Source organism: Ammospiza caudacuta, chromosome 4 (genome assembly GCF_027887145.1).
Source record: "Ammospiza caudacuta isolate bAmmCau1 chromosome 4, bAmmCau1.pri, whole genome shotgun sequence".
Lineage (NCBI taxonomy): Eukaryota > Metazoa > Chordata > Aves > Passeriformes > Passerellidae > Ammospiza > Ammospiza caudacuta.
The window spans coordinates 73,837,846-73,851,565 of record NC_080596.1 but is presented as its reverse complement, the minus strand read 5'-3'; the positions used below and the strand labels follow the sequence as shown (position 1 = coordinate 73,851,565).

General features: G+C 47.7%; 1 protein-coding gene across 1 annotated transcript in view; it reads left to right on the top strand.

The window, feature by feature from the left end:
* The first annotated feature begins 244 nt into the window (after nt 1-244).
* The window catches only part of ADRA1D (adrenoceptor alpha 1D), a 44,109-nt gene continuing 30,633 nt past the window's right edge, over nt 245-13,720 (top strand). The window contains exon 1 of the mRNA XM_058803644.1: nt 245-1,211. Within this exon, the coding sequence (XP_058659627.1) occupies nt 245-1,211 (967 nt within the window). The remainder of the gene's footprint in view (nt 1,212-13,720) is intronic.

Genomic DNA, 13,720 nt, shown 5'->3' with positions numbered 1-13,720 from the left:
GCGGGGACAGCGGGGGGCAGCGCGGGCGGACGGCGTGAAGCGGGCGGGGGGCAGCGCGTCCTGCCCTCCCTCCCTTTTTCTCTCTTTCTCTCCATCCCTCCATCCCTGTCTCCTCCACCCCGGCCGGGGGAGCGAGGTGCGGAGCGCGTCTTGGCGGGGGCTGCCAGCCGGGGATGATGCTGGGGGAGCTGCGCCTCGGCACCGCTTTCTCCTCGCCCTCAATGGAGCCCGCACTTTCTCTACAATGACTTTCCCCGAGCTGAGCAATGGCAGCTTGAGTGAGAACCGGACGGGACAAGGCGGCCAGAGCGCTGCCAACCGGTCCTGGGGGCTGCAAGGGGAGGAGAGCCCCGAGGGCAACGGCACCACGCTGACTTTCGCCTTGGACGTGCAGGCGGTGGGAGTCGGGGTGTTCCTGGCCGTCTTCATCCTCTCGGCCATCGTGGGGAACATCCTGGTCATCCTCTCGGTGGCTTGCAACCGGCACCTGCAGACTGTCACCAACTACTTCATCGTCAACCTGGCCATTGCCGACCTGCTGCTCAGCACCACCGTGCTGCCCTTCTCGGCCACCCTGGAGGTGCTGGGCTTCTGGGTGTTTGGGCGTATCTTCTGCAACATCTGGGCAGCGGTGGATGTGCTCTGCTGCTCTGCCTCCATCATGAGCCTGTGCATCATCTCCGTGGACAGGTACATCGGCGTCAAGTACTCCCTCAAGTACCCCACCATCATGACGGAGAGGAAGGCGGGAGTCATCCTCGTGGTGGTCTGGCTCTCCTCCATGGTCATCTCCATCGGGCCGCTGCTGGGCTGGAAGGAGCCGCCGCCGCCGGATGATAGCATCTGCAGCATCACGGAGGAGCCAGGCTATGCCCTCTTCTCCTCCCTCTTCTCCTTCTACCTGCCCCTCATGGTCATCCTGGTGATGTACTTCAGGATTTACGTGGTGGCCAGGCGGACCACCCGGAGCCTGGAGGCAGGGGTCAAGAAGGAGAGGAACAAGTCGATGGAGGTGGTGCTGCGCATCCACTGCCGCAGCGTGCTGGAGGAGCCCCTCTCCAGCACCCGCAGCAAGGGACACAACTTCAGGAGCTCCCTCTCCGTGAGGCTCCTCAAGTTCTCCCGGGAGAAAAAAGCAGCCAAGACTCTCGCCATCGTCGTGGGTGTCTTCATCCTCTGCTGGTTCCCCTTCTTCTTCATCCTGCCCTTTGGTAAGTGACCCCATCCCATGCCTGGGGCTGAGCCCCTGGGGAGCTGCTCCTTGGGACAAACTTTTTAGGACACAACTCCTGCATAGAAATGAGGGAGAGGTGACTGATAGGTGAATAAACCAGCAATGAATTAACTCAATTAATTAACACTTATTCAATATTTATTAAGCAAAGTCATATAATCATTCAGAGTAGATAGCAAATGAATAAAATAGCAGCTATAAATAATAATTGCTTTAATTAATTCATTCTGCGTTCAGCATTTTAACTAACAAAGTTTAGGCTAAGGAGGAAGCAGCTGTTTCATACAGGCTGTTTCTATGGCACAGTGATCTCCAACAACAGTTTTTCTGTCTCCTCGTTCTCCCAGTTTGGGAACTGCACCTGGATATGCCCCTGTGGGTCCAGGGCTTCCACCTGTGTTGGAGATGAGTGAGGTTTTTTTCCCTCCAAGGAGTGTGTCAGAGCCTGAAGCACAAATCCTGACTTTCCCGGGTTGCTGTTGTTGTGCAGGGACCTGGAGCAGGACCGGGTATGATCCATAAGGGTGATAGATGAGGATCACATGAGGTTTTCCAGGTCTGATCCACCACCCCCAGGAGCTGTGGCCCTGCTGTAGTGCCTGTGTGCTCATTTAGGGCCGTCTCTCGTGTTGTGCGCTAAAGTTTCAGCAAGTTGGTTGTGAGAAGGATGCTCCCCCCTGCGTGCAGGGGAGGCTGAGCAGGCACAGAGCCCACCAGGGACGTGTGTGAACGTCCCCTTCCAGCACCAGGGACCCAGGATGTGCAGGGAAGCCAGTGCTCCTCACCCTGACAGCAGCTCCCAGATCAGGGCACCCGATTAACCCTCTGGAATGCTGCAGCCGAACCTGGAGCTGGGAAAAACGAGATCAAAATAATTCCTGAGCATCAGCAGCAGCCTTTGCTGGAGCTCAGCAAAGCAGGGAGGTCTGTCATTCCATCTGCCAGCTGGGAGCCACGTGTCCCACAGCCCATGGGGGACTTGTGTCCCACCAGCCTGCAGCCAGAGGAGCATTCAGCACAGCTGGGGCTGCTGCACTTTATTCTCAGCGTTTTTCAGATCCTCTTGCTCGGGGCTGACTCTCAAGTCGGTGGGAACAGCAATTGTGACTGCAGGACAGATTTTGCCCTGCTGAGGTTTCTGAGCTCCCTCCAGCACTGGGGATGTTTCCCTGGGCTGTGTCCCCAGGCACAGCTGGAGCCCAGGGCTGTGGGACACCCTCCAGTGGGATAATCCCCTGGGATCCCTGGTGCCTGGAGAGCTGAGGGGTCCCTGGAGTGGTGGAGCAGGGCTGTGCCTGGCTGCCCTCACCGTGCTGCTGTCTGGTGCCTCTTCTCCAGTGTCTCCTGTGGGTGAGGGTGCTGTTTGGGGGTTTGGCTCAGTTCTCCACGGGATGAAATCATTGCTGTGAGAATTTTCACCCTGTGGGAGCGTTGCAGTTGATGGTATAACTCAGGCAGGGAGCAGTAAGGCTGCACTGAACTCCTCTCCCTGCAAGACCAGGGATGAATTATCCCATTTGGCCGTGCCTCAGTCTCCCTTTCAGTGATCAGGGGTATTGGGGGGAATGGAGGGGAAGTGGTGTAACCTGCAAATAAAGAGTTTGGGAATTGTGGGGCTCAGGGAGACGCCAGTCCTTGAAGGCTGAGCCCTCTGAGCAGCCCCATTCTGATGTTCCTTTCCTTGGCCAGCCGGGGCAGGAACCAGCTCCAAACCTCATTTGCACCTTTACACCTTAAAAATAACTAAATCACTGAATGATTTGGGATGGAGGGGACTTTAAAGATTGTTTAGATCGAACCACATGACAACCTTCCAGCTAATGAAGCTGGAAATCAGGACCCTGTTCCTCTGAGTTACTCCCAGTACTTTGAAACAGAGAAGGAACCTCAGGCAAATACTTTTCAGTAGGAAAAATTAATTTTATTTAGTTTTACCATATCTGTTCTGCCTTGAGACCCTGGTGCCAGCTTCTCTGCTGATGTAAATCAGACAAGTCAAAGGAGGCACACTGATTTCCACCAGCTAAAAATCCAAACTTCATTCTTGAGGTGCCTCCCACGAACCCATTTGCTTCCTCTGAGTACACAACTGGCCAAGTCCTTTATAAACACAGCTTTGATCTTTGCTTCCTGCCATATTATATGTACAATATAAACACAGCAAAAGTTCATTTATTTTATGACTACAAAATATGCTGCCTCTGATTTCCCCCCCGCCCCTCCCCTTTATTAATGGCAATTTCCTATTCAAATCTGAGAATCATCCAATGCTGTCAAGAAGGGAACAGAAACTTCTGATCTTGGATTTTGCAGCTCAGGAGACAGGTCTGAACTTGCAGAAATCAGGAAATTTCACTGTAAATCCACAAGCTGAAGCATGCTGCAGCCAACTCTGCTAAAGAAGGTTATAAGTGGTAAAGTAGAATGGGTTTTATTTATTCCTTAAGAAAAAATTAGGTGAAAGAATTCGGGAGCAACAGAAAATTATATTGATGCACACTTTAAATGAAAGTAAAACTCCCATGAAAAACAAAATAACTTTCAATTGAAGAGCAATGTATTGTTTCAACTCCAGAGTAAATTGGAATTTATTAAAATTCAGAGACATTTCAAATTGAGCCTTCAAATCGCACCAAAGTGAAATGAACAAGTGATCTCTTTTCTTCTGAAAATATCCAAATGTTTTGACTTCTTCTTATTTTCTCTCTTTGACATGAATTTGCAGGAAGTCATCATTGAGTCACACTGTTCACTGAGGTCTGATTAAAATTTTTAGTAAAATTAAATTTTTCATGTGACAAAGGACTCTCAGCTCCACTTTAAAATCCTTCAGCACTCAGAAACTTCCGTGCTCGGTGTCTCTGAGTCTGCACACATCCCTGCCACTCTGCAGAGTAGCTCCCACATTTGTTACACAGGAACAATATTCATTGTATTGGTGCTGAAAAGCTGAAATAACCAAAATTTTCAAATATTGTGTGTGCCAAATGCTGTCAGCCATTTCTCCATGCTAAAATAATCTACAATGATTTTTCTTTAAATCAGCTCAAACTCCCCGACACCACCAAAGTCTATTTATCAGCTGAGTGATTTAACTCCCTCTTGGATGTGAGATCCCAGTCCCTGAGCACGGGGTGTTATCACCAGCAGTTTAAATACAATTAACAGCTTCTGTGGCTAACGAGGATCTTTAGCAGCGGGTTGTTCAAGCCAAGATGAAATCCTGGTTTGTGGTTTGTGTTTGGGTCCTGTCTGTGGAGAGCAGTGGAGCTCTCCTGGGCTGCTGGGAGGTGCAGGGTTCCTGCTCCCTGAGCAAGCACCTGCCAAGAGAATTCAGCCGGAGATTTCTCAGAGATGTGGGGCCAGGAGTTTCAGGCTGGTTTGTAGCCTAGAGTTCATCTCCCTTTGGTTGTGTCAAGCCATGGAAATGCTCCAAGTGCTGGGGCTCTGCTCTGGAGCCAGGATGGCAGAGCTGGGGATGCTCACATGGAGAGGAGAAGGCTCCAGGGACAGCTCAGTGCCTAAAGGAGGCTCATAAAGGAGGCAGAACAACTTCTTATATGGACAGAAAGTGATAGGACAGGAGGCAGTGGTTTTAAACTGCCAGAGGGCAGGGTTGGATGAGAGATTGGGAAGAAATTCCTCCCTGTGAGGATGGTGAGGTCCTGGCACAGGGTGCCCAGAGCAGCTGTGGCTGCTCCTGGATCTCTGGAAGTGCCCAAAGCCAGGTTGGAGCAACCTGGGATAGTGAGATTTGGGTGTTGTTGCTGGTCCCTTCCAACCCAAAACTTTTGGTGGTGATTCTATGACTACAAAAACATCCAGGCACAACTAATGAGCTGATGGTGTCTGCACTGCAGGTATTTGCAGAAAAGTGGAATATATCCTAGTCTGGATTTTTTACTCAATGATCTCTGGAGGACTTCTTCAACTTTAACAAATCTGTGGCTCTGTAGAGGCTTCACTGCCTCTTCTGCTGATGGAAAATCCTGTTAAATTTAGGTGCTGGGTTTGTCCTTGCAGTAGGACACCTATGCCAGGTGGTCAGGGAACCAGAACTCCCTATAGGTAGGTAGTACCTGCTTACTGATCCAGGAGGATGTAAGTAAGAGTGGGAGGAGGGATGGAGGCCTGATTCCCAGCACTCTTCAGCTGGGGAGCACCTGAATCTCAATGTGAGTTCTCAGACAGGACCATCCCAGCAGTGGAGGCCAAGACCTTCTTCATCAGCATCTCAGAAGGATCTAGGAGGAAACAGCCATCCCTTGGGATCAAGGATGGCCTAGCTGGTGCCCAGGATGGTGATTTAGGTACCTCAGTGCCTGTGGTTTGTAAGCATGGTCTGGGCTCCCATAGTGGGCTCCCATGTTTGTTATTCTTTAGATTTGGTCAGAAATCAAGACTGGTGTGAGAAAGAAAGACACATAGTGAGAAACGAGGAAACTCCTTAGTCAGTACCGCACAAGGGTGCCACACAAGGGTGAAGGCCACAACCCAAGGGTGAAGGCCACACGAGGGTGAAGGCCACAACCCAAGGCTTCCTTTGCCATGTCCATCCCCAATCAGCAGGTTACCCAGAAAAGGAAAGCCTGAAGAGATCCCTGAGCATGGATAAAACTCCCCAGACTGACAGTCCAACCTTTGCCTTGGGTGGGTGACTTGCTGGGTTTGCAGTGGAAACTGCTGCTCATTCCCAGGTATGATTCAGAACAGTGAACTGGCTTTTCCACCTGCACCCTGAAGGAAAGGCAGCTGCTGCACCAGCCAGGCTCTGAAAGGTCTCCTTCAAGCCAAAATATAAATATATTTTGAGTTGCTGTTTGACACAGGGCAGGAGCCCTTTCACAAAGCACTTTGCAGAGCTGTAGCAGTGGTCAACTTCAGGAAGTGCCACTTGTAAAATAAATTATGGGGAAAACACTGTGAAAGCACATTTCATTTGAGACCATGTTCTGGTAGAAATTTGGAATCTAATTCTACTCTGATAAATGAGTAGAACAAATTAGCATTGTTTTTTAATAAGAAAAGGGTTTATGTTATCACTCTGTGCCTGTGATGAACTCACCACCTGATGAACTCTTTTGTGATAGAGTCACAGAATGGTTTGTGTTGGGAGGGACTGAAAGTTCATCTCATTCCACCCCCTGCCATGGGCAGGGACACCTTCCACCAAAGCAGGTGGCTCCAAGCCCCATCCCCTCTCCTGACCTGGTGACTCTGCTCTGGATGGAGCTCATCATCAACCCCAGTCACATTTCAAAAAGTGCTAAAAGTGCTGTAATATCCCAAGTTCTTATAAAAATGGACAGAGGGATGAAGGATTGAAAACTCCTGTACTCTCCCTCACAGAAGGAAGGTTCAGAGCAAGCTCAGCACCTGGTTAGACATCAGAAAATACTAAAAATCTACCACAAGACACAATCCCAGGAAAAAACCAAAACTTCTGTAGTGTTGTTGTGCACAGGAGGACGTGATAAAAAAAAAAGATTATTTGAAAGCAGAAGGATAAAAGTACATTTAATTACTTTGATTGTCTGGGCCATTCCTTGTATCTCCTGAAATTTTCTGAGTTATGGTGGAAGTGGCAAAAGTGATGTAGAGAAAGGAATGCAAATTGCTCTGGAATAATTATGTATGGCCCAGAGCATCAGATCAAAGTGGAACAAGAGCAGTTGGGGTGAGCCGTGCCATCTGCCACATGTCCCCCATTGGTCCTGGTTCACAGGAATCAAACATTGATTAAAAACACCAGCAAAGACTCTGCTGGTGTCAAAAGCTGCTGGGACCAAGCTCTGGCTGGATTTATTGAACATCACCCAGGAAAGAGGCACCACAGGATGTTCCCATCAAATGGGCTAATGCCAAATTACCATAAATTCATTAAATTATAGGGGATGGATGGATGGATGGATGGATGGATGGATGGATGGATGGATGGATGGATGGACGGATGGATGATGGATGGATGATGGATGATGGATGATGGATGGACAGATGATGGATGGACAGATGATGGATGGATGGATGGATGGATGGATGGATGGATGGATGGATGGATGATGGATGGATGGATAGATGATGGATGGATGGATGGATGATGGATGATGGATGGATGGATGGATGGATGGATGATGGATGGATGGATAGATGATGGATGGATGGATGGATGGATGATGGATGGATGGATGGATGGATGGATGGATGGATGATGGATGGATGGATGGATAGATGATGGATGGATGAATGGATGATGGATGGATGGATGATGGATGGATGGATGGATGGATGGATGGATGGATGATGGATGGATGGATGGATGGATGGATGGATGGATGATGGATGGATGGATAGATGATGGATGGATGGATGGATGGATGATGGATGGACGGATGATGGATGGATGATGGATGGATGGATGGATGGATCTTCCAGCCCATCTCCCTTTCTCAGCCCCAAACCATTCCTGAACCATTTCAAGATTATTAAACCATTAAAATGAGGGGAAATCCATTGTTTTCCCTGACAAATTTTGCTTTTGCTTCAGCAGCCCTCAGATGTGATTTCTGCTTCTCTTTTTCCCACACAATAACATCAGGGCTGTGTAGCAGCCTGCCAGAGAGTCATTCCTGGGGCATGACAGCAGGGATGTGCAGTGGGAAAGGCTCAGGGACCTGTGGGGATGTGCAGCCCTCTGGGGGAACACTGGAGCCACCTGCAGGGATTGTGTCTGTCCGGAGAAACTCTGTGGAAAAACAACCTGGGAGCTGAGTTTCCCTCCAGGGAAAACACATTTCCATCCTGCAGGAGGGGCACAGGAGACAATTCCAAGTAGGCACATGGATAACGAGCCTATGACTGAATTATGCAGCCAAAGCATTAGACAGTGCTGATTCCCTCCATGTGCCTGAGTGCAGAAGACACCAAGGTGCAGAAAAACAGGGAAACATTCCATGTTTGCTTGGAAATAATCAGCCAAAACCAATTATTTGGAGCCCAAGTGTTTCCTACCTGTGTGGGATGCCAGGGGCTCAGTTTTTGCTGTTATAGCAGATGCCTTATTCTGGACCTCAGTTAATGATTTGGAGATCCAAATTTGAACATCTGCTCTGCTTCTGCCTGGCCAAAGCAATGCATTGACTGGGAGTAGGACCCAGATATTCCATGACTTGTGTAAGGGATTATTCTGCTTCCAGTCCACCCCCTCCACCACCAAATAAAACTATTTAAAGCCAAATGTCCATTTTTATATAGCAGAGTCCTGATGCATCTCGAGGCAGTTGCTATAAGGAGTGTACCACAAACAGGGAAAAAAATAGACTGAAACTGCTGGGATTCAGTGAGCAAAATGTTACAAAATCTCTCAACAGGAGTTTTGGAACCAATAGCAGAATAAACCACATAACAGTAAACTCATCTATATTAAGCTGGGTTTGATGGCTTTATTATATTTGGCAAAACAAGTGTATTTCCTTGGGAAAGCAACCTGAATTATCTTATGATGGATCAATAGGAGTTTTACCTGCTATGATTACTGTGCTGTATTCTAGGTAGGGCTCATAGCACCTTTTAATATTATGGGATCCTTCTGGGATAAAGTCCCAGTTTCTGGTGTCAAACATTATCTATCAGGTGAAATTTTCCATTCTGTGTCTCTATAACAAGCTGAGGTTGTTCTGCTCAATATGAGACAACATGAGATGGACAAACTTGTGAAAGATGAGAGGTAAAACACAGATTTTGGTTCTTGGGGTCTCTATCCTTGCAGGTACAAAGCAGGAGATTTATTTCCATAATTCCTTATGGGATAACTTGGTGTATTGACTCTATGATTGTAGTGAATCAGATTTGTTCACTGATTAGGATTTTTTCACTGATATTTAGGAAGAATTCCTTCATGGGAAGGATTGTCAAACACCAACAAAGGCTGCCTGGGCAGTGGTGGAATCCCCACCCCTGGAGGGATTTAAAATCCATGTGCATGTGGCACTTGCAATGGCTGGATTTTGTGATTTTGGGGGGCTTTTCCAACCTGAATGTCTCTGTGATTCCCTGATTCCACTTTTGCCTGCCTTGTGTTCTCTGGTTTGGTGCTTTGTGAAGCTGTCACGTGGAAACAGAAGGCTGCACTTCTCCCTGCACCATAATTTATGGGTGAGGTCAGCCCAGGGATGGATTAACTGGAGTGGCTGGAACAGGAGATGGTTTTTAGCTGCTCCTAATGAATAGCCTTCCTCCAGGAGGGCTCGTGGCTGATGCCTTTGGAGCCCAGCCCAAGAACCACCAGATCTGGTGGCAGAGAACCAACTGCCAGCTTGATCAAGAGAGGGCATTTCCTCCTCCTGGGCAGCTTCCAACCCGAGGCAATTCACACAGCTCGGTCATTAAGGCCCCTGAAATGCATCTTTTATTCTTACCCCCTCCAGTTCCTGGGGGAAAAAAAAAAAAAAAAAAAAAAAAAACGGAAAAAAGGAAAGGAAAAGAAAGGAAAGGAAAGGAAAGGAAAGGAAAGGAAAGGAAAGGAAAGGAAAGGAAAGGAAAGGAAAGGAAAGGAAAGGAAAGGAAAGGAAAGGAAAGGAAAGGAAAGGAAAGGAAAGGAAAGGAAAGGAAAGGAAAGGAAAGGAAAGGAAAGGAAAGGAAAGGAAAGGAAAGGGAAAAGGGGAAAAAAAGGGGGGGAGAAGGGGGAAAAAAGGGGGGAAAAAAAAGGGAAAAAGGAAAAAATTAAAAGAAACAATTACAAGGGATTCCTGCTGGGAGAAATCCCGCACTGGACAAGTCCAAGCAGCCTTTCCTGTTGTTCACAGTGAGCACATTGATGATATTCAGTTAAGGAAGATCAACAGGACTGGCCCCAGACAGCTCTTTCCGACACAAATCTGCCCAATTGAAGCTGTAGGAACATGGGATTGTTGGTGCCACTTGGTTTCAGGAACTGGAATCAAACTTGCTCCTCTTATGTCCACCAGTTTGTTTATCTGTCATGGTTTATGGGATCTGTATTTCCCCCAGTGAGTCAGAGGCTGGAGCAAATCACAGGGGCTTCCCTGTCTGATAAACTGAATTAAAGAACTCCTGGCTGTATTCCCCTGCAAGGCTCTTGAAGTGCAGGGCTGCAAGTGCTGAGAAACCCAAGAAAAAAGCTGCAAACCTTCCAAAAAAATGTCCATGATGGGGAAAAAACCTGCCATAAGGCATCCCTGCAAGAGATCTCCAATTAAAGGCTCAATTATGCAAACACTGATCAGGGAACAGCCCCCAGTGCACAAGAATGTGGCCCCAGACTTTGTTGGAAGGGCTGTGCCAGAGCTCCAGTCCAGGAGACAGGGCAAGACCTTGGTGGAAGCAATGAGGTGGGGAAAAGATAAAAAATAAGCTTGTTTGGAACTGGGTACAATCATATCCTAAGCCTAAAACTGATGGTTTGTAGCACAGAGTCAGTGAGGAATGGGCGAATCTTTGTGGCAGTGAGGCAAGAGGGGCAGCAGGACAGGAAAGGGACAGGAGTGTCCCCTGCAGCAGGAGCCAGGCACTGCTGAGGGGAGGATGTCACCAGCACAGTGGGCTTGTGTCACATCTCATCCCTGGCTGTTTTCCAGCTCGAGTTTCCTCAGAGCAGCTCCACAAATCACTGAGAAACAGCTCATGAGTAATGACAGGGATCGTGGAGGACACTGACCCCAAAATCATCCAGGGACTCAGTTTTGAGCAGGAGAAGCTGGAAATGGTGATGTTTCCTGCCCTCTCACCTGAGGGCCCAGCAGGAGGCCTGACACCTGCATCCCTCCCCAGAAAGGCAATTTGGAAGGGCATGGGGCACACAGAAAACACAGCAGGAGTGGCACCATCAGCTGCCCCTCGTCCTGGTCTGAGAGCAGAGAACTTGGGTTCAGAGCATCTTCCAGCTTCTGATCCTCAGCCTTTGCAGCCAAGTTCTTTCAGAGGCACTTTCCAAACTGCACCATAAAAGGTTTTCAGCCATGGGTTCTTTCTGTTCCCAGGGTTCCTTCCACAGGAATTATCTGGAAAGCTGTGAGGATGCAGTGTGGAGTCCAGCTGTCAGCCAGCCACGGACTTGTGGGGATTTGGTGAAACAAAGCAGAGTGGCTTTACATCTCAGGGTTTGTTTTCTGTGTGTTCTTCACTCAGAGATTATCATAGAATAATAATCAGAATAAAACAGAATGGTTTGGGTTGGATCCCAAATACCATCCAATTCCTCCTGCCATAGGCAGGGACACCTTCCACTAGCCCAGGTTGCTCCAAGCTTCATCCAGTCTGGCCTTGGACACTTCCAGGGATCCAGGGGCAGCCACAGAAGGCCTCAGCACCTTCTCAGCAATGAGAAAGAGAAAGAAGGAGAAAAATGCAGGATTTTCCAAATATTGCATCCCTCCCTCTCTTCTGCCTGGCAAAACCCAGATTATTTGGGATTAAATCATGCTGGGCTTCACTTCCAGTGACAGCACACAGTTGCAGCACTCCTGGGCTCTTTGCAGACTGATGTATCTGAAATCCTTCATGATGCACCAGCCCATCAGTCAGGAGCTTCAGCCTCTTCTGTGTCAGGGGCTGTTCAAACAGTGGTGTTATTTCTAGACTGGAGCAGCTCACACTGGTGGGTCCAGATGGATGTGGGAGGCAGGAGAGCACTCTGTAGTATCTGCATGCAGGCAGATTGCAGTTTTGCCAGCATTTAGGCAAAGGAGTGGTGCAGATACTGGCAGGGAGCTTCTGCTCTCCTGGGAAAGCCACCCAGGAGAAGGGAACATTGCATCTGATCACCTCCCTTGGCACCACCTCCATGAAAACCTTAATCAGTGCTCCCTTCTCATCCATGGCTCTGGTAGACAAGGAATGCAATCATTCCTGGTAGACACGGAAATTGGGACCAGACTCACAGGTGCAGATTTCTGTGGAGAGTTGTCTATCAGCAGGTGGATGTCTCATCTCCCATTACTGTCCATGCCTGCAGAGCCTTGATTGCTCACCAAGCTTGGATTGCAATTTACTTCCCTGAAATACCCCCTGTGCCATTCCTAAGGTAGAATGAGAAAATCACATGAGGTTTTGGCTGCAAAGAATGGAGAGGAGCTCCATGCTCTTCTAGAAGGACACCCAGGGTCCAGGAGGGACTTCCCAGGGCATTTATCTCCATGTGGCACAAGACACATGAGCAACCTCAGTGTCTGCTCTCAGATGATTGGATTGCACCCTGGATTGCTTTCCCAAAAAATTAAAAAGAAAACCAGACACCCTCATGGAAAATACATCCAGTAACCTCCCCACTCTGGCATTTCATTCTCTATCGCAAAATTTGGAGTTTAGGATCAGCTCTGCAGCTTGGTACCTTGGCATGCCAATGCCTTTCCCTCAGATGCACCTTTCCAAGGAGGATTCTGGAGCTGTGTCCTGAAAATTAAAATAAAGGGGTCACTGCAGCCTGCTCAGCTGGCCTGAGAGGAGCCAGCCTGGCTTCCTTCACATTGCTGCCAAGCATTGAAGGGCACACCTTTGCTTCAGTGCAGCAATAGTAGGAAATATGTGCAAAAGTCTCTGAAGGAAGGGCTTAATTTTTGCTGATGGGCAGAGATAGAGAAGAAAAGTCATTTATGTGATTTTACTGGTCTGACCTGACTGTTTCTTCTGTAGTCTTTGTGGAAAACGCCAATCATTCATTTTTAAAATTTTAAAAGTTTAATAGTAATACAATGGTTATAAAAATAGTAATGTAATTAAAATAATAAAAATTTGGACAATTAGGGTTAGGACAATACAAGACAATAAAAACAAAGAGTTACAGACAGTCCAGGTACCTCTTTCTGGGCAAAATAAGCCCAAAAAAGGACCCACATTAACAGAGGATTAACCCTTAAAAGCAACAGCCTGTTGCATATTCATACACCTCATACACAATGCATAAATTCCATTCAAATAAAAGATTATGTCTGAAGGGACAAAAGTGCCAACTTTTTTCTCCTAATCCTGACAGCATCTTCAGGGCAATAAATGAGCAATAAATAAGTGAGCAATAAATTCTTTTTCTCTGAAAGATTCAGGTGTCCTGTGGCTGCTATCTCCATGCAACTACCTCATTCCTCTCTTTAAAAAGTATCCTACATAGCATAGTTTCTATTTTAGCAATATGTAATAGCCTAAAACTATATTTAACACACAACTTAAGAAAATTAATACAGCATAACTTTCTAACATAACACAAATAATATTCATTTTAATATTTGCAAAAATCCAATCACAATATATGCATTTTTCACAGTCTCCATCACTTGGCCTGTGCTCCAGGAAAGCAGGACCCCACTGACTTTCTCAGCAGATGGAAAACATGGATTTATCTGCCAGTTTGGCCTCTCCATTTAGGCCAGGTAGTTACAGTAGGGTCTTGGACAGGGTGGTGGTGCACACAAAGTTCATCCTGTCACAGCTGTAGGTCTTTGCCCACCTGAGATGTGAGAACCACAAACACTCAAGGCC